Raw genomic sequence first — 25,717 nt, forward strand, 5'->3', positions numbered from 1 at the left:
CAGCATCATCTAGTCTTCAGTGTCACATGATCCTTCAGAAATCATTCTAATATGCTGATTTATTATCAATGTTAAAAACAGTTGTGCTGCTTAATATTTTGTTGGAACCTGAATCCTAAAAAATATCACAGGTTCCAAAAACATTTGGCAGCACAACTGTTGCCAGCATTGATAATAAAAGTAATAAATCAGCATATTAAAATGATTTTTGAAGGATCATGTGACACTGAAGACTAGAGTTATGACTGATGAAAATTCAGTGTTGCATCACAGGAATAAACTATATTTTAAAATATATTAAAATAGAAAAACATTATTCTAAACTGTAAAAATATTTCACAATATTATTTTTTTTTCCTGTATTTTTGATCAAGTAAATGCAGCTTTGATGAGCATAAGAGAACAAAGTTGCCAGGAATGGACAGTTTGAAGTATTGTGTGTTCTCTGTTGCTTGTAGATTCAATCAATCAAACAAACACTTGTTTTTAATACCTACAAGAAAATTGCTTTTGTAAGAGCCAGTTCTGCAAAGGGTGAACATTACGGTTTTAATGTACACCTCTCCATCATGTATGAGTGTGTAAAGCTCAGCATTTTCACAGGCGTCCTGCGAGACTACAACCCTGCGACATACACAGATTACAATGGTAAAAAATACAGACCTCTTTACAAAAGGTCTGCATCAGCGGGAACGGCAACCTCGCATAAACATTAACTGACACTCATAATTGCCCATTTGGCTTGAGGCTGGATGAATTACCATTAGAAACAGATTAACACCAACATCAACAACGCTTTTATGATGTGTCTACTCTAGAAATGTTGATAGTGGTGTCAAGATAGCAAATGTAATGAGTGGAGTCTGTTTTTCATCTTCCCGTATCAGTGTGAAGCTAGAAGGCAAAGCTCAGGAATGAATGTGGACGGGATCGAACAGGATGCTGCAATGATTTTCAATCTATAGCACATTCTTGAGTCTATCATCTTAGGGGCTTAATGACTAGCACAGAGGACTGGCTTAGCAACCATAATACAGCGCTCCTTTTCAAACGAGAAATGATGAGTTCCAACGCTTTGATGTTCCCTCGCTTGTTTTAATGGCTGCTCTTATTTACATACCTTCATTAACAACGGTAATGAACGCTTATGCGCGTACGTGCGGATGAAAGGTCGATACGCTTCTGAGAAGGAGACAAAGACGCATCGAATCCTGGACGAAGTTTCTGACATTTGCGATTGGCAACACATGCAAGCTTTGCATTTGTGTGTGTACCGGCCATTCATTTCTGCCTGAGAGTATCGAAAACCTGTCATCTAGTCTTCATTGTGCATGTTCTGTGTGTGTATATGGTATATTAGTATTTCTCAAAGGAGTTGACGAGAATTTATGGTCTGCATCTTCAACATTCAGGTGTTTCTGCTGTGGTTTTTCTCTAAAGTGTGTATGTGCTGTCTGGAACATGTTGAGCAGAAATGACAATTAAACTGCCGTCCCCAGTCACTTCTCGCTGCGGCAAACAGACGACAGTATAATTATAAATCTGTCATTATTTTTGTGTACGTGTGTTTTTTCCCTTCAACTTTCCTTTTTAATATTTCCACCCTGCCAGTGAGCTTTAGTGATGTATGGAGCTGTTTTGCATTCTAGCACTGCTGGAATAGTGCAAACTGACTACAAATGTGAGATAAAAATATCTCTTTTAAATAGAGACGTTGACTGAATTGAACTGTGGCGTGAAGTCAACTCAAGGGCAGCTTTGATTGTTTGCCATTGCTAATTGAGATCTGTAATGTGTAGTAATTTAGACACATGCCTGGGAACATTGGATGTGAGATAAAAACAAACAGGCACAGTGATATTGAGATGTATTTATTGTGAAGCACCGGTAATGCTCACACAAACACACACATTTGCTCTCCAGTATGACCGTCTGTAGTGGTCATAAAGGCTAATGTGTCTTGAGAGCATGAATATTTAATGTCGCCTCTCACGTTCTCCAGGCACACACACTGCAAATGCACTGCGTCAACAACACACACACACATACACACACGCACTTCAAAGATTTCCAATAGCAAATCAAGTAATAATGGCTTTGCGAGTGAGTCAAACTGAAGGGTTGAGATTTCCTTAAAAATTCAGGTTGTTTGGATGGCAGCGTCTGTATGTGTGTGAGTGTGTTTATCTTGTTGAGTGAGGGGATGTGTCTTATTGATTTGTACGAGCCATGTGGTTTCTCTGTTATCTAAACTTTTCCAGCATGGCCTGTGGGCTTCCTGTCTGTCCAGCTGCTCTTTACTTACACACTTTAGCCTTCCTCTTTCTCTCTCAGTGGCAGGATTATGATGACTAAGTCTATACTTGGTGAGGATTAGTCTGTGTTTTGTATCTCTGATAGTTTGGTGAAGATAGATGAGCAGTTTTGGTTTTCTGATCCCAGTGTTGCAAGAGATAGTTCACCCAAAAACGAAAATTCTGTCATTAATTACTCACCCTCATGTTGTTCCAAACCTGTAAGATCTTTGTTCAGCTTCAAAACAATTTAAGATCTTTTTGATCCGAGAGCTTTCAGACCCTGCATAGGCAGCAACACAACTACCACATTCAAGTCCCAGAAGGGCAGTAAGGACATCATTAAAATAGTCCAAGTGACATCGCTGCTCAATGGATTGAAGGTTAAAAATGCAGTTTCAATGCAGCTTCAATGGGCTCTAAATGATCCCAGATGAGGACTAAGGGTCTTATCTAGGAAAATGATTGGCCATTTTCTTAAAGGGGTCATCAGATGTTCATTTTACACAAGTTGATGATTTTTTAGGGTCTTAATGAGAAGTCTATAACATACTTTGGTTAAAATTTCTCAATGGTAGTGTAAAACAACACTCTTTTTACCTTATCAAAATGAGCCCTGTTCAGAACGAGCCGTTTTGTTGCATGTTTCTTTAAATGCTAATGAGCTCTGCTCACCCCGCCCCTCTCTGCTGTGGGATGATGAGCAGACTGTAAACTTTAGCTGCAAAACCTGCTAACTAGCACATTAGGAAAGACGATTTGCAAAGATTCATAAAAACTGTATCCTCACTTCTTCTGTAGGTAAAGCTGGATCATGAATGATTCACGCAAACATAGATGCATTTATGTAGACCGGCGGGCACATTCCCTTCAAAAACAAAAGTAACGTTTATCCTCTGCGTCTTCAGCTGCTCAGATGTCAGGGGTAAATGACAACTGCTATGTTCATTATTACATCCAGCAACAAAACATCTCAATCACTCAATCGGAGAAATTCTTGTCTACTCCTGCTCGGGTGTCGAATCAAGGGCACTCGAACTGTTCACATGTTGACGTTATGTGGATTTTTTAAAAAAAGTACTAGGTGGATTTTTATCATTATAGGGTGGTTGTGTACACACATTGCCAACACACATTTATGTTCTAACAACATGTAAAAGCGAGTTTTGCATCCGATGACCCCTTTAAAAAATGATATTTATACACTTTTTAACCACAAATGCTCATCTTGTCTAGCTCTGCAATCTGCATGCATACTCTGTGCACTCCAGTTAGGGTATGTTGAAAAACTCCCATCATCTCATTTTCTCCCCCAAATACAAAATTGTCCTTCATCGCTGTTTTACCTTTTTTGTAAACAGGGTTTGACCCTCCTTGCACGTTCACCTTGTAAGCACTGGGTCTGTACTTCTGCAGCGATGTAGGGAGATTTTGAAGTTGGAGGAAAAAATGAGATGTGAGTTTTTCGACATACCTTAACTGTATTGAACTGGAGTGTACAGAATATGCATGCGCATCACAGAGCTAGACGAGCATTTGAGGTTAAAAAGTATATAAATTGTATTTCTTTTTACTAGATAAGACCCTTAGTCCTTAACTGGGATCGTGTAGAGCCCTTTGAAGCTGCACTGAAACTGAAAATGTTTAAATGTCAATCCATTGAGCACCATTAAAGTCCACTATATGGAGAAAAATCCTGTAACGTATTCCTTTAAAAACTTAATTTCTTTGCGACTGAAGAAAAAAACGCATGAACATCTTGGGGGTGAGTAAATTAGGAAATTTTCACTTTGGAAGTGGAGTAATCCTTTAAGACCTGCACAGACAAAACTAATAAATCTGAAACTAGTGAAATGGATATAATGAATGTGTCAAATAAAGTATTTAGTCTTTTCTTCCTTTGAGAAGGGCAGACCAGAGAGAAGCCACCAGGCATTGAATTAAATGCCAGATACAGTTTATTGTGCAACCAAAATATCACTAATAACCTTGAAAAAGTTATGCATAATACTGAACATTTACATTTAAACCAACCTGGGATTCTTATTTTGAAGTGTCTATGATTTACTGCTCACTAAAAAAGATGAATATAATATGCACTCATACAACCATCCTCAACAGTGCCACGCTTTGACTTTGAATGTGCAGTGCTCACATTAATTTAATTAAATCATATCTTTCTTCAATTTTAATAATCACATTAGGCCATATCATGATTCCTGTTTTTCTGTCTGCAAATTTAAAATTTCTTAAGATAATAATTAACACTGTATATCTGTCTGCCTGTCTATCTATAGGTGACACATGCTAACCATAACCAGATTAGAGTATCTATTATGTAAGTGTCTGTCTATCTCTGTTCATATACTGTTTATCAATACTGACCAATTTAGCCCTAATTCCAGACATTCCAAGAATGCACTGCATCAAACTGATTCCATGCTAAAAATATAACTGAACGTGTAATCGAAACAGATTCTGCATAATATTTGTGTGCAAGGTATTTTATGCATCCTATTTTATCAACTTTAATAAATAAATTATACTTCTGTCTTCTCTCTCTCTCTGTCACACGCACCCAATGAGTATGGTCCTAAACAACAACCAAACAAATCCGGTGCTTGTCACAAAACACAATCAGTGCACAAACACACACAGACATGTTATTAATGCAGCTTATAGCATTGATTTTATTTATAATCTCTCATCTCATTTTTTCCCCCATAATCCTTTCAAATGACGCAGGAAGATGGAAAAATGGAGCGAGACTAAAAAAGAAGGGCTGGTGAGAGAGGTAGATGTTTTTTGGTAGAGGAACAGTGAGGTGAGTGAGTCATCTGCAGTCAAGTGTATCAGAGCGAGGGGCCTGTCATGGGACCATCCCTACGACTCAGGCATAAATGCCTCAAATCGTGCTGATATCTCTGAGGAGGGAGAGGCTGGGCTGTTTCATTCTGATGCCTCCAAACAGCCCAGCTCTCCAGCCAGTGCTTGCTGAATCTTTAGTGAATCTACAGGCTGTCTTTGCCAAGGCCGACATGTAATTCCCTTCAGACGCCCTGAGAGAGATAGGCAGGAGGGAGGAAGAGAGGCCTTCTTCTATTAAGATTAAAGGGTAGTCTCCTTCACTCTTGCTGATAGCTTGAGCTGTTCACTGACGCCCAGGGCAACGAAAACCTCCTTTCCACATCCACGGGGTAGGATTTTAAATATATCATGTGAGTCATGATTTTTTCACATGTTTACAACTCAAGCAGATTCTCTAGAAATCATAACTATTTCTTATTGAATATAGCATGATGATGTTGTTAGAAGAAAAAAGTGGATGTTGAGGGTTTCTGCTTATGTGTTTTTGAATATTAATGAGTTCTCATTGCTGGAGATCCGGAGCTAAGCGGCCATTCATCAGCAAAGACGAAACTGTCATAATTGGCCTTGTTTCTTGCTCATTTATTTTAGGCAAGTTCTTAAAGTTCATATTAAAAAACTGATATTTGTTGAAGTATGTGAATGAATCTCATATTGGCCCAGTGTCCCATATTCCATATCATGCTACTGACAGCACCAATCAATCTAAATCAATCTGTCTTTTACTGACCAGAGAAAGTATTCACATTAAAGGAACAGTTAACCAAAAAAGTGCAAAAGTTTAAACTCTGAATTTGTGAAGAAATTACTATTTTTTATTTCGCAAGGATGCATTAAACTGACCAAAAGTGACAGTAAAGTCATTTATAAAAATACTTGGAGCCATGGAGCATCAGACCAACTGCAACAATGAGTAATTAAAGCAAGTTTAGGATGATTGTAATTGAAATGGATGTAAAATCATAAATACAACTTCTGGTAATATGATTTAATGGCTTATCACTTTAGACCCATAGGTGGCACTGTTATTAAATTGAAGTGGCATGTTCTGTGTGAGGTAACAATGGCACACACAAAGTTTGGTGTCAATATGTCAAAGCTTTGTGGAGATACAGCCTCATATGCAGTTTGGCATAAGATGGTCTGAGTCAAATTTGGTGAAAACGGTCTAGGAGGAGTATGTTTTTAACATTAATCAAAATGGTGGACAGGAAGTTCATCCAATTATGTCAAAATTGGTATTAATGTTCTCGGCATAATCTAAGGAATATATCAAGACCAGTTTCATTACAGAGATTTGTAACGAAACGTTAATGTGTTTGTAAAATATAACATTTTCCACCAAATTAAAAATGGCCATTGTCCAAAATTTTCATTTTTCATATCTCCTGACCACTAGGTGGAACTGTGCCAAAGCACTGCAGGTAGCCTCAGGTTATGCTTGTTATAACACACACCAAGTTTGGTCTCAATTCGTTGTGGAGATATAGCCTCACATCCATTTTTGCGTGCTTTTCGTAGAATTTGTTTGCATGTTATTCGAGAACGGTTTGACAATTCAACTTGAATTCCATAACTTTTTACCAGCATGGTCTGAAGATGATCTAAGCCAATTATGAAAATCAGAGCAATGGCCTAGGAGGAGTTCGAAAAAGTAAGTTTTTCAGAAAATTCAAAATGGCGGAAATATTTTAATGACGGAAAATGACGTCATATAGTGCATTCCAATTCAAAAGTTATTAGCATAAACATGAGTGAAAATTGGACAAGTGGTGGCGCTAGAGAGTTTAAGTTAGAGACTCTAAATTTGCTATGGTTAATGTTGACACTGTCCTCTATCAGTGTGCCAAATTTCACAACTTTCCCGGAAGCGGTTCTATGGGCTCCAATAGACTCAAGAGCGGAAGAAGAAACAGAAGAAGAAGAAGAATAGAAATGCCAACGGATAAAATAGATGCCCTCGCACCTTCAGTGCTTGGCCCCTAATAAATGCTGTCACTGACACAGAAGAGAAAAATTGTTGAATAATGTAGCTATTTTTGTTTTCTTTGCATACAAAAGTCTTCTAGCAGCTTTCTACGTTTGAACCATTGATGTCACATGGACTATTAATGATGTCCTTTCTACTTTTCTAGGCCTTGAATGTGTCAAGTTGTGTTGCTGTCTATGCAGGGTCAGAAAGCTCTCAGATTTCATCAAAAATATCTTAATTTGTGTTCTGAAGTTGAACGAAGGTCTTATGGATTTGGAACGATATGATGGTAAGTAATTAATGACAGAATTTCATTTTTGAGTGAACTAGCTTTTAAATTCACACACACACACACACACACACACACACAAAGAATGACATTGCATCTTTATTTTCATACCATTTTTGTGATATTAGCTTTCTTACAGGTTGTTTTTGTGCTTACCAGACATCTTCGGCATCCACATCACACTCAGCCCCAAACTGGCAAATGTCACAGGTGGACGTCTCCTTCTGTCCATTCTCTGCCGAACCCTCATTCCCTGCTTAGATACATAAAGACGAGACAAGACAGCATAAGCTACCAAAGGTCTGACAAATGTTACTTGGGTCAAGATGAGCAGGCAATCACAGTCTGTCTCTCTCTCTCTCTCTCTTTCACTCACGTAAGCGTTCATAAATAGATGGAGGGAGAGACAGAGGACAGACATAATTCTCATTCAGTCTTTGTCTCTGGCTCTCATGAGAAGTTCAAATCCCCCACTGATCTTTCCTCAGCCTCGCCCCTCATTTCATCATGATGATTTCTGATTTGCCGCTCCTGCTCCCTGGCGATAGAGGCTTCCCAGGAGCCGAAGCTTAAAGCCCCTCGCTATCGCATATCTGCCCTCATCAGTGGACGGGGAAAAGCAATCCTGTACGCCATGGAATTTAAATTACGTCTCCTCCTCGGAGGATCATTGTTCCCCTTTGGATCCTGACCCTCCATTATGACGTGCTATTTTTAAAACTTAGACCGCAAAGACAGAGAGATGAGAAAAGAAAGGCAGGCAGATGAGTAAGAAAAGATCGAAAAGACCAAATAAAATATACTGCACTTCTTTGCAGAACATTAAGTCACAGGTGTTTTTTGTCATTGTTCTGCTATATTTTCTCCCCGTATTGATTTTCTTTTAAGATTTTCTTTTCTTTCATTTTGGTGTAGATGACAACCACAAATCCTGACACTGTGTCCTTTCACAGATCAAAGATTAAAAAAAAAAAAAAAATCTTTTTTTTTTTTAATTCAGCAATATCAAATGACAAAGAGTGCTGTTGTTCTAAATATTCAGACCAACAGTACAACTTCTTTTATGCAACAGTTCAATGAACCATTAATATCAAGTAAAATGAACAAAGTTAATATTAAATAACTTTTGTGCATTTGTGTCCATTGAAAACAGAAGTTAGAAAAGAACATCAAAATGTTACAAAATCAAAAGTTCTGTCTTGTTAAAGGTGCCATAGAATGCATTAATACAATATTTTAAATTGTTCTCTGATATCTACATAGAAGGTATATGGCATAGGAAGGGGCAAAAATTCTCCAGAAACGGTTTTACAGGTCCATTTACAACCCTTGGATTTGTCCTTAGAATAAAATTGTGTTATTATTTGGAAGGTTCATGAATAATAATGATGAGCTCTGCTCTGATTGGCTGTTCCACAGAGCAGCTCATTTCAGTAGCTCGTACATGGAGGAAAATATATATTTAATCATGGAGCTGGAGCCCGATTTGAATGCACGATCCTTTTACTTTCACTTTTGTGATCACACATGCTCTGTATAACGTTATACTACAGCGGCAGTACTTACCACATATTTTACAAGTTTAGATGCTTGTTAGTGATGCTCAGGATCTGTAAATCATTCGCTATCGTCCACGTAGTCATCTCTCCGTTTATGTGGTCAATGAAATCTTATGTACTGCAATGTAACAGGCTAGCTCTAACAATAAGCAAACCATGTCCCTTCGCCTTATTTTAATAGGACGCCTTATTTGTTTTCCTTGCCTTTCTGAGTACAGACACCAACCCATCTCTGCACTTAACATCCGCTGCACAACCTGGAACACAACATTTATTTCCAAGATCTGCCATTTTCGCTATTGTCCTCGCTTTGTTTTTTCACAATAACCTACCCGCAGAACTTCTGATAATTCGGCTATGCAAATGTTGGGGGCGTAACTATTAATGATCCCGAGACTGTTAAGTCATAGTCGCTGTTATGTTAGGATTAGCCTATTTTTCTATTTTTCTTTTGCAAACACCAGATATATATAAGAAGGAAACGATGGTGTTGGAGACTCACAGTATGTCATGTCCATGTACAGAACTGTTATTATTCTACTATGCCAAGGTAAATACAGTTTTCCATTCTATGGCACCTTTAAATGAATCATATCAGTGTTCTGATAAATCTTTTGAGTAAATAATTCAATGATTAACTAATTTACTCAACAGCCATTTCCATGTGTTAGTATTTTGAATGAATCACTTGAGTGAATGATTCAATGCCTCACTCTCAAAGGATTCAGAATAAAAATGACAGAATAAATATTTCCTGATAATTTACATCATGCATCAAACATCAAATGTGAGCCAACAGGTTGAAGGTCCAAATTGCAGTTTCAATGCCACTTCAAAGGGCTCTACATGTTCTCAGCCAACAAACAAGGGTCTTATCTAGCAAAATGATCTGTCATTTTCTAAAAAAAAAAAAAAAAAAATAATAATAATAAATAAAATTTATATACTTTGTAACCACAAATGCTTGTCTTGAACTAGCTCGACTTCATACATTACGTAGTCTGTGTACTCTAGTTCAAAAAGGTAGGGTAGAGTGAAAAATTCAATCTTATTCTCAACTTCAAAATCATTCGGCATCATCGTTTTACTTTTTTTTTTGCAAAGGATGTTTGACTTTCTTTGCACATTCGCTCAAGCAAATTCAAGTCGAGCATTTGTATTTAAATAGTATATAAATGTATTGTTTTTGAAAGAAAACGATAGATAAGATCCTTATTCCTCAGCTGGGATCCTGTAGAGCCCCTTGAAGCTGCATTGAAACTGCAGACTGGACCTTCAACCCCATTGGCTCCCATTGAAGTCCACTATATGGGGAAAAATCCTGGAATATTTTCCTCAAAAACCTTAATTTCTTTTCGACTGAAAAAAGAAAGACATGAACATCTTGGATGACATGGGGGTAAGTAAATCATAAGGAAATATATACTCTGGAAGTGAACTAATCCTTTATAAGACAGTAAGACAGTCACTGTTTTATTCCTGAACAAAGAAATAATAAAAATGATTGAAAGAGCTACTTGTCAATATCTACTGTCGTAGCGATGTAACATGCACAAAGAGTCACTAAAAAAATGAGGTTTGGTTGCATGGACCCAAGGGTCTGGAAATTAGAAACGTGTTGGAGCGAAGGGGCAGTAACAGTTATCTCCATCTCCCGGTTAGGCGGACCTTCTGAATTGATTTTCTCTGACCAGAAACAGTCATTGACCAACCCCCTCTGTTTTTATCCGCAACCGCTGCCAAAAAGATCCTGCTTCTGATCTTGTTTATGAATATCTACACTTTGTGTGAAAAACCCAAGGTCAGTGATTGATTTCTCAGTTTTGTGGATAATGGCTACAAAAATGTAAAGTCTTTTGTTGTTGTTTATAATGAAGAATCTTTAAAATGCTTTCATGTATAACACAAAGACATTTAAGGTTATGAAACATTACAATGTAGCGCACACTGAGCAGAGGAATAGGTTTTGCTGTAAATGGTGGAAGGAAAGAAGATACTCAAATGAACAGAAGACAGATGGTGAGTGTCCAAGAAAATGGCTCTTAATGGGACAAACCTACTTGTGCAGAAACTAAGGAGAAAGGTGGGGGTGGATTTAGGGCACAACATGGGCTGTCAGACAGATGATGAATGAAGCCACCCATCTCCTGCACACTGTATGGAAACTGACCTTCACAACAAATAGCAAGAATGACTGGAGCATTCCAGTCTGGGTCAGAGAAGCTGTATATGAACTAAGATCACATGTGAAGTGAAAATAGCACCAAGAGACTAGATAGAAAATAGTTTCTTTATCTGTATTTAGTCTTGATTTCAAGTGAAAATTCTATTATTATCATTCAAATGAAATCTTTGGAACAAATTATTAGTAGCAAATTTGTGTCCAGAATATCTACTGTTTTCCACATGTTGTGTGCAAAAAGACACCAGATATGCATTAAAAAAAAAAAAATCCAAAAAAGTAAACAGATAATACATTATTTCACGTTTATTTTTAGTGCATAATTGATTGTTATAAAAGATATATTCTCCGAAAACATCTCAGGTTACGTATGTAACCCTAGTTCCCTGAGGGAACGAGACGCTGCGTCATACAACGCTATGGGGAACGCCATTGGCGGGCAGCATTCTGAGTCATTGTCTAACAACCAATAGAACGACGGGAGTGACGTCACAGGCGCGGTGACGTCAGCGACCAGAAAGTATAAAGCACGTGCGTTTGAAGCCGGCGGCAGCTCTTTAGGAATGAAGCGAGCGCCGCAGGGTGCGGGAATTATGGTCCGAGACGCAGCGTCTCGTTCCCTCAGGGAACTAGGGTTACATACGTAACCTGAGACGTTCCCTTCCGGGAACTCGAGCTGCATCATACAACGCTATGGGGAACGAGATGTCAACGTCCCCATAATTTCCAAGCCCTGCCTAGTGTCTGCTAGGACAAGGGAGGAAGAAAGTAGTGTCTGGTGGACCTTGCCAGAGCACAGGAAGAGACTCGGCCTGGGGGAATTGCCAGGTCGCGAGTAGAATGAGCCATTGTCTAGTATTCCACGGACAAGCGGGCAATGTCATCCTCGGTCCTTGGGCACACGAGGAAGGTAGTGGACCTCTGCCTGGTCGCCAGCCAGAGCCAGTGGTACTCCTCGGCCCTTAGGCGCACGAGGAGTCTTAGTCCTTTGTCTGGGAAAGGCCAGAACAAGAGGGACCGAAATAACCATTGTCTAGTGTTCCACGGACAAGAGGGTATGTGGTCCTCGGCCCTTGGGCATGCGAGGACAGGGTACTCGACCTCCTAGAGTGCTCCTCGGCCTTCAGGCCCATGAGGAGAAGTGGTAGTCCTTTGTCTGGGGTACCCCCAGAACAAGAGGGACTGAAATGACTCGGCCTGGTGACCTTGCCAGGACGCGAGAGGTATGAGCCTTTGTCTAGTATTCCACGGACAAGAGGGCAGTATGATCCTCGGCCCTTGGGCACACGAGGAAGAATGATACACCTCTGCTTGGTAGCCAGCCAATGCAGGAGGTACTCCTCGGCCCTTGGGCGCACGAGGAGTCTTAGTCCTTTGTCTGGGAAAAGCCAGAGCAAGAGGGACTGAAATGACTCGGCCTGGTGACCCTTGCCAGGACGCGAGAGGTATAAGCCTTTGTCTAGTGTTCCACGGACAAGAGGGCAATGTAATCCTCGGCCCTTAGGCACACAAGGAAGACAGTGATATGCCTCTGCCTGGTAGCCAGCCAGCGCAAGAGGTACTCCTCGGCCCTCAGGCGCACGAGGAGTCTTACGCCTGTTTCACACATACTCCGTCTGCAGTGCGTATGCGTTGTGTATTTTTTCCGCACCCATGTTAACGGATCAGAGCGTTCACACTGCACGCGGTTGCTGTCCGTCAGTGCGTTCCAGATGCGGTGCGTTTGCAGCAGTGCAGCGATCGTTTAGGCACAGAGTCTATTTTTGCTGTGCTGCATTGCGTTGCATACGCTGAATTAAAGTGACAGCGCATTGTTCGCTGTAAAAATTAACATGGATTGACACGGAACTGTACCAAAAATGCATATAAATGCAGTCTACTGTGTTTCACAGTGAACACGTTGCTTTTTGGCTAGGTTTAAAATAGTGCAGTTTTAAATAAACAAGGCAACATAATAGATGCACTTGTCCAGGTAGAAAAGTTCTTTAAAATCTGATTTTTAATAAAGATTTAATGCGAAAGAAAGGCACAGAGAGCCGACTGTTTCTGTCTGTGGTAAGTTTTAATTTAAAATAAATATTTGTTAAAATAAAATATTTGTGAAAGCCCAATTTCAATATGAAAAGGAAGCTATAGCCTATACCTATGCTGTGTTTAAATTTGTTGCAACTTGCTTGAGCAACTTAATATACAAATCTAGAAGTCAAGTGCACTGAATAATAGCATACGTTGTTTATAATAAGTTGAGTTTAAACGTGAATATGTCTAGTATTGCAATGTCATTTTAAGTGCAATGTCATTTTAAAAAGAGTATCTCAATGCTGAAAAAGCACGTTTGGATTTGAAATTAAAATAACTGATAAATGGTGTGTTTGTGGTAAACAGCCGCTGATCAGGAACGGACTGCAAACGCGTCCTGTGTGAAAGCAAAACGAGTCCGTGCTGCTTCTGCACCACATACGTAACGCACACGGACTGCATACGCACTGCATACGGAGTATGTGTGAAACAGGAGTTAGTCCTTTGTCTGGGAGAAGCCAGAACAAGAGGGACTGAATACACTCGGTCTGGTGACCTTGCCAGAACGCGAGGGAATAAGCCATTGTCTAGTATTCCACGGACAAGAGGGCAATATAGACCTCGGCCCTTAGGCACATGAGGAAAGTGGTAGGCCTCTGCTTGGTCGCCAGCCATAGCGAGAGGTACTCCTCGGCCCTTGGGCACATGAGGAGTCTTAGTCCTTTGTCTGGGAAAAGCCAGAACAAGAGGGACTGAAATGACTCGGCCTGGTTACTTTGCCAGGACGCGAGAGGTATGAGCCTTTGTCTAGTATTCCACGGACAAAAAGGCAGTGTGATCCTCGGCCCTCAGGCACACGAGGATGCAGTTCCCTCGGGGAGAACCCCCTGGTTTTGAGCCACCACTGCAGTGGTCTCATGTGCAGCAGACCAAAAGGTATCACGTTGGATGCTGCTGCCATAAGACCTAACAGTACTTGGAACTGTTTGACAGTGAGTGACAGGCCTAGCTTGACCGCATTTACTGCAGTAAGGATCGACTCGATCCGAGCAGGTGACATTCGTGCCTGCATCGTGGTCGAATCCCAAATTACACCTAGATAAGTGGTTCTCTGTAGTGGAGAAAGCACACTTTTCTTGGCGTTGAGTCTCAACCCCAATTCTTTCATGTGAGCGAGAACAACACCTCGATGTTGGACCGCTAACTGCTCCGAGCTGGCCAGGATCAGCCAGTCGTCTATGTAGTTGAGTATGCGGATGCCCTGGAGTCGCAGAGGACCCAGAGCAGCATCCACACACTTTGTAAAAGTTCGGGGTGAGAGAGCTAGGCCGAAAGGAAGCACTCTGTATTGGTAAGCTTTGCCCCTGAAAGTGAACCTGAGAAACTTCCTGTGTTGAGGAAGGATGGAGATGTGAAAGTATGCGTCTTCTAGATCTATCGTGACAAACCAGTCCTCGGACCTGATTTGTGACACGACATGTTTGATAGTTAACATTTTGAACTTCAGTTTCTTGACTGAGCGGTTCAATTGCCTGAGATCTAAAATGGGCCGAAGCCCTCCATCCTTCTTGGGAACAATGAAGTACCGGCTGTAGAACCCGGACCACCTTGATGGCCTCCTTCCTCAGAAGAGTTTCTACTTTCTGTTCCATTACCAGACCCTGCTTGGGGTTCACCAGAGTCGGGAATACCCCGCTGAAAGGTGGCGGCTTGGTGCCGAATTGAATGCAATAGCCTTTCTCTACAGTGCGCAGGACCCACATAGAAATATTTGGCAGTAGTTTCCATGCTGCCAGAAATTCTACTAAGGGAACCAGCCTCTCAAGACTGGTTTCTGGATTTATTTGAGGAACTAATTCGGTGACCTGTAACAGCGTACTGGCAGGATGCTCCTGAACTAGTTTCTCTGAGGACCCCCTTGGGGGTTGCGAACTCTCTAGGTCCGCTACGTTTCCGGGCGGAACAGCTAGAGAATGATGTTCGCGGGAGATTGCCGCCCCCTGTAACACTGGCAGGGTTAGCTGACAGATCTCCTGAGGGCCCCGAGGGGGCTTGGTGACCATAAACTGTGGTGCAACGCAAACCCCCTCGAGAGGGGCTGCCCTCATCAGCCCTGAGGCACAACCGTCAGGGTCGTTTAGCCGAGGACCTCTTAGATTAGAGGACGACCCTCAGGTCAAGCCTCTTCTTAGAGGCCCCCGGCTTAGAGTGTTGCTGGCCCCGCCCTCTAGGCTTCGCCGGAGGGGCACGGGCGGCAACGCTCTGTTTTTGTGCCTCTCTGTATGAGGAGCTCGTACACGGTTGAGGCTGCTCCCGTCTAGCAGCCTCAGAGGAGTAAACGCGGGCGAGGAAGATATGTCCGGAACGCCGACGCCTGCTTACGGGCCTCCTGGTGCCTGGCGATAACTGTGTCGACCGAGGCACCAAAGAGGCCGGTGGGCTGCAGGGGGGCGTCCAGAAGCGTGACCCTGTCCTTCTCTTTTAACTCGGTCAGGGTCAGCCACAGATGCCTCTCCGCGGCCACCAGGGCTGCCATAGACCGCCCCACAGCGCGGGCGGTCTCCTTGGTGGCACGGAGAGCGAGATCTGCCGTACGGCGCATATCTGTGATGTTTACTTCCTCGCCCTCGCTAAACTCCTTCAGCAGGTCGGCTTGGTAGGCTTGGAGAATCGCCATGGTGTGAAGGCAAGAACCAGCCTGACTTGCTGCCGTGTACGCCTTCGCCTTGCCCATCAAGCTGGATGTTAGCTTTAGCGGCTTAGTGGGCAAGGACGGAGCCTTCAAAGACGATGCCGAGCCGGGTGACAGATAGCCAGCCAGCGTCTGCTCTACCCGTGGCATCGTCTTATATCCGCACTCCTCCGCACCCCCCACATTTCCATAATTTTCGGAGGGGTTAAAGAGGCGGTAGGAGTACGGCTTCTCCCACGATCTAGAAAGTTCTTTGTGTAGATCGGGGAAGAAGGGAAGGCTCCGTTTAGGGGGTGCTGACTTTGTCCGCAGGAAGCGTTCATCGAGTCTGCTTCGCTGCGGCTCATGGTGTTGTTCTGCGGGCCAAGAGATATTGAGCTTGGCGACCGCACTAGTCAGCACCTCCATGAGCTCCTCATAGTGAGGCGAACGGGGGGGCGGTTGGGGTTCTTCAGGGCTCTCCACATCAACCTCCTCGGAAGAAGACAGAAGAAGCCCTGAGACCTCCTTCTGGGGGGAAGAAACCGCAGTGCGGGCTTGCGCATCCAGGAGGAGATCGTTCGATCCGCTGAGTGAGGGAGGAGATAGGGGATCACCCGTCTCCATACCCTCCAGCAGATCGAGCTGCGAGCCCCACGAGTGCAGCTGCCGCTCCGCCTCGGCGGAAGCGGGGCCAGACCCGCGGGGAACGCTGGTGAAAGCCCCCTCCTCGAAGAGGGCTTTCCGGGAACGGAGCACCCGCAGCGGAAGACGCTCACACTGCGGGCAGTCAGCCTTTTCGAGGGCTGACTGTGCGTGCTCCGCTCCCAAGCAAACCACACATAGACTGTGTGTGTCCCCACCAACAATGAAGCGTTGGCAGGGAGGGACACACCGTCTATGTGGGCGCTGAACCGCCATAGAAACTTTCTTTCCCCTGGTTGTCATATTGCTCAAAATAAAGGTGTGCAAACTGGAACAAAAAACAGCAATATGAGACAGACAGACAGACACAGAGCGCTCTCGCTGAATGACAAAAGCTGCCGCCGGCTTCAAACGCACGTGCTTTATACTTCCTGGTCGCTGACGTCACCGCGCCTGTGACGTCACTCCCGTCGTTCTATTGGTTGTTAGACAATGACTCAGAATGCTGCCCGCCAATGGCGTTCCCCATAGCGTTGTATGACGCAGCTCGAGTTCCCGGAAGGGAACCTCAAGATACCTATTATCTAACAGATAAATGTGATTGTTCTACAGAGTACATTGTTTTGATTCACTCCATTTCCATGAAATTCCCTGAGATAAATTGTTTTGTTTCATATATGAGCATGAGATGGAAATGATTTCCACTTGATTGTTTTGAGTGGCATTCATCGCAATGCACAAAATGAACCAATGGATGGATGATATTGTAACTCAGGGTCATCTAGTAAAAAGCTGCTCAGATTAACACACACACACACACACACACACACACACACACACACACACACACACACACACACACACACACACACACACACACACACACACACACACACACACACACACACACACCATTTGTAAAATGGAAAGGGATTTAGAACATCAGTTAAAACAGTCACTTAAACAAAGAGATCATGTAATTGTGTATTATTTTGTACTTTGAAGATACAGTGTTACTACAATGCAATGTCGTATTAGCCAACTATAAAAAAAACAAATATGTAATGGAAGAAAAGCCTACATCCGTAACTCCCAGAAGAGAAGCCACCACACAAGAGCATGCTGAGCTCTTAAGGGACATAAAGGTCAAGTGAATCTCCACAGATGGAGAGGACACATTACATCTTTGAATCAATATAGAATGTAGGAAGCATAATGCTTACAGCGGAAAGATGATAGCCTGAAAGAGGATCTTTGGATTTCCACTGATCTCCAAGAGCTAATGATGCCACTTCTACATGGTGAATGTGACATTTAAGTTCTACGCATGAGCCACAGAATCATCTTACTTTCTCAAGAGTATCTCCAGAGTGATGAAATGGTTTTGTTTTTCCTTTTTGTATTGCAGTTATGTGACTTTTTTTCTGGCAATGATTTCGAAATTTATGTAATGACGCTGGGTGATCTGTTTCAACATATTGCCTATGGCATTTTATATGGTGCACTATTGTCACAAAGTCTTTGTGCCACACATTAGGGATGTGCACTGGTAATTAACTGCGGATCAATCCAATTTGCCTGCTAAATAAAAACACTACTTGAACAAATTGTTATGAAACAAATTAATTTTTAATGCTTTAACAAAAGCATCTTTTTTTAATACCATTGTTGTTAACTAATATACATTTTAAGTATTCTCATTATTTTTTAAACTTATTTATTTTACTTTCTGAGGGTAACTCATATATTGGATGGATTTTGTGATTGGGTATTCTAACATATATTTAAAAAACTCCTAACCCCAGAAAATTAAATTTATGTCTAAACTAGTTCTGTCAATTGATATATTTTTTATTTTTATTTTTGGGGGGGAAATGAATCGCGATTAATCATGATTAATCACACCTAACATTAAAGAAATCAAATTCATTTCACATTCAATCTTCAAATTAATGTAGAAGCATCATTAAGACAATATATATTTTTATATTTATTTAATAGCATCTTTTTTATGACTAAAGGTGAGTATTACTGATACCAATACTACTGATGTCTCTAGGAATTTGATATTTTTTTTTTATTATTTATCCATTGACTATAGCCTTTCAACATTACATTATATGTGAGAGCTATCAATTTTAACATTTATTACCCTTTAAAAAATAACAGCTTTTAATTTTAGCAAGTAGACCTCTCGGAAAACTGGCCAGTAGTGGTATTTTATGAAGCGTGTTATAGTTAATGTTTATCATTAGATGATAAACAGTTGTAATTGCAGAACTTTAGATAACGTGAGAAACACCATAATAGCGACCATAACCAGATACTAGTTGTCATATTTAAGTTTTTAGTCTTTCTGCAATCTTTCTCTCCCTATAGGAGGTTGAATGAGTTTCAGTAAAGACTGCATTCAAGAAATACAATAAAAATGTATGCTGAATGCAATTGGTTGCCTTGTGTTTTTTTAAACATTATTTCCATCTTTTCTATTATGTTAAATGCCATATTTGCTTGCCTTTTTTAATATTCACTTATGTTGTATAGGTGAATATCATAAAATAACATGAGTAATTGACTTTTTTTTTATTTAACATTAAATCGTTAAATCGAAACAAAAACAAAAAAATAGTGTTTGATCATGTCCAAATACACATTCAAATGTATTTAACCTTAAATATCACACTAACTGTAATATAAATACTATAGTAGAAAATGTTACCTTTTAAATGGTCAGGATCATTATTGCACATTATTTAGTACAAAAATAAAACTCCTCAAAATATTAACTAAATAGAACTGAACCATATATTACAATTATTTCATTGAATAAAAGTTACACTTAAGGTGTTTGGTCACATTTGAGTGCCAAAGAGTATGATAACATATTAATGCTCTCTCTTTATCACTCCTCAGAATAAAATGCGATTGTAAAGCGTATTCAATGTAGTTATCAATACACAATAAATGGACATTTTGTGTTAATAATTACTCAAAATTGCTGCAAATATAGTAAAACTGCTGTCTATCCTACTTAAACCCATTCAAACACATTGACAGCGTGAAGTTGTTTGGAACTAGTGCGGCGGCGAGATCAAAGCGTGTCACAACTCTTTCTCAACGGCTCTGGGTTTGTAGTGTATTTTACAACAGTTTGGAACACTGCTAACTAGGCTTGGGCGGTATCCAGATTTTGATACCATCAAACCTCCCTATTTTACCCCGGTATACGGTATTACCGTGAATAAAAAAAAAAAAAAATATGACGTAAGGCTCAGACAGCGTCACCAAACTGTTGGCTTGTGCCTAAACCGTTCAGAAACTGAATACCAAACACTACTGAAACAATAACAAAATAACATGCACAACAATATTAACAACTTCAACTTCGTCGTTTGAACCGTCGTTTATTAAGTTCAACAATGTAGTGCCGTTGTTAATGAAGTAATCGAGTAATAACTTCGGCTATTTAACTGATTAGAGATCTCAAAAATGCATTTGTGCACACGTACTACTCATAAACGGTGCTTATAGGGGACGCACAAAAATACATAGATTAAAATGCATTTATATTTAGTTTAAATGGAAGATATAGATTGTACTGCATGTTAGCTTGCAAATTCTGCTCAAAAACAAAATTTATTAAGTCCAAAATTTATTAATGTCTTACTAACAACAAGAAACTATGCTTCTAACCACAGGTCGAGAGCTGTAGTTCCAGCCACGTAAGTTTGCGATACTGTTTGCGAATGTTCATTTGAACTACTAGTTGGCTAACGATGCTTTTGGGAAACGCGCCACAGGTCACTTAGTGCGCGACTCGCCATCTTTTCCCACCTCTCTCTTTCTCCTCCACGCTGTCACGTGATGACAACCACGCAGAGATGCGCAGATGGCTCAATCGTCACCCGAATCCGCAGCTTCAAATAAATTATTCGCCCGCCACCCACCCGCACCTATATTTTAACCGTACCCAACCCGCACCCTATCGTCATATTACACTAATTGTAATTCTTAGTTTTGCATGATGAAATGGATGGTTCATTTTGATCTGCACATCGCTGCACACTTATATACGTTTATCACTCATGATTTTAAGCCAAATCCACGCAGAAAAGAATAACGTTAACTGACATCTGTGTAGGATTTTGGGTTACGCAAAATCGCAAATAACGATCGAATCACCACATTCCAGGAGAATCAAAAAGATTTTCCCTCCCAACCAGTTGTCGATAGTAAAAAAAAAAAATCAGTCAAGACACCCACACGACGCCAGCTAGTCTACTATTCTTCCCTAGTTTTGACCCGGCCTGCCCGGTTAACTTTAATCCACGTCAGGAGCACAGGAAGACAGTAATTCACAGGACACTAAAACAGCGATAACGTGACTTACGCGACCAGAGAGCAGAAACCGCTCTTTCATGAGTTCCCACTTACTGATAATAAATAGAGTAAAAAGGATAGCGTATAAGGTTAAGCGTATTTGGCGTGCTGTCCGGGAGAGGGCTCCGAGCTCGAAATTCGTTCCCCTGCCCGGGAAGAGGGTCCGAGCTCGGCAATCGGCCCGAACCCAATAGCCCCCCCCCCATAGAGAGGAGACGGGGTGGTGGAGGGATGTTGAAACGAGAGATAGGAAGGTAAGGCTGCTTTGATTATTTATAGTGATTCCCTTTAACACTGATTGGATAGGGAGTGATTACTGATGGTGCATTGGCCGTGTTAATTATCTGTGCGTGCTCCTCCCGAAATTTGTTAATAAAACATCATTTGTCTGAGAGCACCCAAGAAACAGATGTCCAGTTTTCTCCTGACATAAATTTCAATCATATAAACAGAAAAGGACAGATTTACACGAGCACAGGATCCGTCCAGCGTGACTCTCATGACCCCCCTCTGGACATCCCGTCCCCCCTCCTCGGACATTCCGAACACACCCCGTGTCTCAATGGAGAGCACATTGCAGAGACAATCTTTAAGAAACGATCAACTTATTAGATTGCTATTAGAGCAACAGTATCATATATTTTCATGTTTTCTTTTATATGCTTGATGTGTTTTATGTGATCGTTGGAGTTTAATCTATGCATTATAGGTATGCCTTTGGGAAAGGAAGTTATCAAATGTATTAGCATGCAAACAAATATACCCTTGTTTGATACGGAATGAATGGTCTTGACGAATGCTACACAGCAAAATGAATGAGAAGTTGATATTGTGTATAGTGTATGCATTGCAACAGTTTATTGAGGTTAATAACGAAACTTGCAGAGATCTTTATTATCGTAAGTTACGCACCAGATGAAACAGCCCAGGGGGCGTGGCTCCGCCCCACAGCAATATTCGATTGGACCATAGCACCATGGGACGTACTGAGGCGGCCTGCTTAAAATCCAATGACTCTAATAGTTCGTTGCTTTTTGCCATTGCCTTTTGCCATTGCCTTTCGTCGTCGCTTTTGGTCTTTCGCCTGCCTTGGTTTGAGTGCTTTTCACCTGCGCTCGCCCGCTCGACCAAGCACGCGATTGTGCCATCAAAACTCAAACGCAAGTAAACAAGGTCTCCCTTTTCTGGCTGAACCTGGTGCTAGATTGTTAAGTCAAATCTCTGCTTTTGTGGTTTTCTAAGGTTGCGATCTAAGAACTAGTTAAGAAATACTAGAACTTTGGGGTTCTCTTCAATTCAGTAATTTCTCATCCCCAGAACTGTATGAATGTGTGTGTGTGTTTGTGTCTTAGTAGATTAGTTTTGTGTCTTAGAGTAGTTCAATAAATCATTGTTTCATTAAAAGAATTGTCTTGACTTTATGTTCACAAAAGTTCTATCTGTATTTAGATCCAAGGTGCCTCAGCTTTAAAAAAAATTCCTAACGTAATATTTTGGTTTATTTGTGATCTGGGCCAGGAGCATAATATAAATCTTGTTGAGTTGATACAGTATACTGAATTAACCACTTCGCTGGACGAATGGTTAAGAAGCGTAATCTATTAATTCTGAATCAATTTAATCAAGTTTCGAATCTTTCGATTCGATTCATTATTTGAATCATTATAAATTTGAGCTAAATCACTACATCTGGATGAGACTCTCCACAATCTCTGACGAAATCGTTTGGGTTTTCTCTGTATTAGAGCCGTTCTGAACTTACTATTTGAACGCATGCTTGGACTGAAGTTTACAGGGGTTCACCAGTTTAAGAAATGTTTGATCGTAAAAATCTGCTTCTTTTCATTTTTAAGGTATTGTTTTCGTTATAATTGACTGATTCAAATAATCAATAATAATTATTATTATACCACTGCACGCCTATAGCCTGACTGCTCTCGCGTATGACTGAACAGGCAGCATCTGTGGACAGAGTGGGCGCAAGCACAATTGTCAAATCTATTTCAAAAGAAGCCACCACAGTCCTGACCACATCACTGTCTTTACTGGGTGTTTTTAGGGAATATTTCAATTTACTAACATGCGATTGAATTAGCTATTCATGTGGTGGACTGTCATGATTTTGGATAATGCAGGACACTACCGAATGATGCACATCAGAGAAGTGGGTACACGCAAAGCCGACCACTGTATTACCGTGCTCAATAGCATTAGCACAGACATAACTCCCTTCAAACTTTATAGGGAATGTCACTGTTTCTGTCACCAAAAACTACACAAAATGAAATCGTCTGCCTGATGAAAAAAGTACATTAAACATGTTCATGTTTTAGAAAATGTAGTTGATATTAGCATCATTATTGATCTATCTCATCCACCCACGACCCACCCGCAAATAATCAGAATGCATTTTTTTATTACCTGACCCACGGATTATCCGCAGCGCCCGTGGATATAACCGCCATCCGCGCATCACTAATACGCATTTTTAGGCATTAAATAAATTATATTTAATATTTAATCCTTGTCTCCTATATAAGTGCATTGTTTTTTATGACGGTATAACGGTATTGAAACTGATACCGTTGCTATTTTTAGATCCCGCGCTATACCATACCATATTACCGCCCAAGCACTGCTAACCAATCTGAATCAAGGACCGGAACTACCGGTTTTGTAATAAACATTTTGTAAGGATATATATTTTGCCATATGACCTCCAAACATCTCAGAAATATGGTACCAGGCTCTCAATGCTCTATTATGTGGTTATCAACTAAGCCTTCACCACATTGGGTCCATTAAAGCCTACTTCACACAAATAAGGCTGTTTGAGTGTCCTGGTCCCATTGGGAAAAGCATGTCGTAAAACCCCCTTTGGCACTTTGCCTCTTCTATCCACACCTGACAGCATTGAAGACCTTGCCAAAGACCCATTTGCGCATGTAATTACAGCAATCCGCTGACGACGGTGGCGCAGAGCGAAGGTGTCTAATTTTGTGGAGTGCTCCCGAGGCCCTTTTCTTCCACTGGTTGACAGCTTTTGGAGAGCGCTTTGAAAGCCAGATGAGGGTTTGAATTGGCAAGAGAAGTAAGAGCCAATGTGTGAAACTCAGGAAAGGAGGCCCGAAACGGGCTGCCCTTCTTCGAGGGATTAGGGAAGAAGAATTAGGAAAGGAATTAGGGCTTAAAACTTCATTTTTCCCAGCTTTGACCAGATTAAGTGCTGCTCGCTGAAAGTCTTCCATTGAGTGCTAAAAGACCCGGCAGAAGATCTACGAATTGGTTTCACTCAGGGTCATTACCCTGCACAATGGTCAGCGGTGTAAAATAAACACACAGACATTTAACACAGCACTCAGAAAGACTCTTACGATTGAATCACATATACTAAACGTACACCCAATACATAAGCACCATTTCACTTGCATTTGATACAGCTGTACCGTTTCTAAAGCCTTCTATTATTTTCCCATGAGAAGTGCTGCGGGGTTCAGAGCTTCTTACATTCACACACAAACTAACACGTGTGCTGATCTCCGGCTCTGACTATGATCTGCCCCTGATGGCACCCATAATAACACTCGCAACGGAGCTGCTCTCAGAGATATAATGGAAGAAGAGTGCAGGGGAAGAAAAAGAGATGAAGAGTTGAGCATGACGAGAAATGAGAGGAAAACGTGATGGAGAGAACATCAAATTTGTGGTGTGGTACTGTATGTAGCATGGAGAAAGAATGAAAGAAACAAACCAACAAAGTAAAAACGACAATGACGGAGAGCATTCGAAAACAGATGAAGTATGAGAGACATAAACAGAGACAGAGAAAGACAAAAAAAAAACACAAAGGGACAGAGAGAAAGAGACAGAAAAAAAACATCTCCAGCAGCTAAGCGGTCGATGGGCAGTCAATAAAGTGTCACTTTCTGCAAGCTAAGAAGCCAGCCTTGATGAGGGGATCTGACCAGGATCGAGGCTGAAATAAACGTTTGCATTAGTGGCCGCAGCAACTAGTGCTTTACCCACTGGATGACCTTCCCTAAACCACAATCTCATATTAGACTCTAAAATGCCCTAGATTAAAAATAAAAACGGTTTGTAAGATTGTCTAACATGCCTAGCTGTGGCAAAAGACTGCTGAATTTTGAAGCTTTAAAAGAAAGATAGGCTCCCTAACAGCTTTCTGCTAGATTTAACTCCTTAATAATAGTGTTGTTTTTAAAAATAACACACTTAGGCCATGTTTACACTAGTGTGTTTTTGCTTTAAAACGGTGTTTTAAAATGAAAATGATCCTTGTGTACACTGGCGTTTTCACTGTATTTCAGAAACGATCTATGTCCACACTACACGACCGAAAAAATGTCACATGACCAATTATAATAAACATGAGAGTGAATGTGTGGGCTGTCAGTTTTCAAAGGTTTCAGTTTTGGTCCGTTTACACTGAAACACAATCCCAGAGTTTTCAAACTAAAACTGGGTCTGCAGCGTTAACAAAATTCTCCTTTTTCGAGGGTCGAAAAAACTGGAGTACTGTAAATGACACTGAGATCTCATGACGAAACATACCATAATCATAGCAAAAGTTATATACGTTTTAAAATGAAAATGCAGTGTAATTGTAGCCTTAGACCTTGTTCACACAAATACGTTTTTGTTTAAAAACGCATCCTTTTCTCTCTGTCTTGGCCTTCTGAGATGGCTTTTTGTCAAGGGAAACAGAGCTTTTTGAAAACACTTTCCAAATTGGATAAATTTGAAAACTGCATTTTTTTTAATGTCTGTTCCGTCTGTATCATCTCAGTGAGCTTTTGAGCTTTTACACATGCACAGTA

The 25,717-nt window shown here is 40.9% G+C and overlaps 1 protein-coding gene across 2 annotated transcripts in view; it reads right to left on the reverse strand.

Moving 5' to 3' along the window:
- The window catches only part of tmeff2a (transmembrane protein with EGF-like and two follistatin-like domains 2a), a 108,039-nt gene that overhangs the window by 12,899 nt on the left and 69,423 nt on the right, over window positions 1-25,717 (reverse strand). The window contains exon 5 of one of the 2 annotated variants that reach the window (XM_073846302.1): window positions 7,580-7,676. In XM_073846302.1, the coding sequence (XP_073702403.1) occupies window positions 7,580-7,676 (97 nt within the window). Of the gene's footprint in view, window positions 1-7,579; window positions 7,680-25,717 lie in introns of both variants that reach the window. The other variant, XM_073846301.1, reaches the window with a different exon arrangement.

Source organism: Garra rufa, chromosome 8 (genome assembly GCF_049309525.1).
Source record: "Garra rufa chromosome 8, GarRuf1.0, whole genome shotgun sequence".
Taxonomy (NCBI): Eukaryota; Metazoa; Chordata; class Actinopteri; order Cypriniformes; family Cyprinidae; genus Garra; species Garra rufa.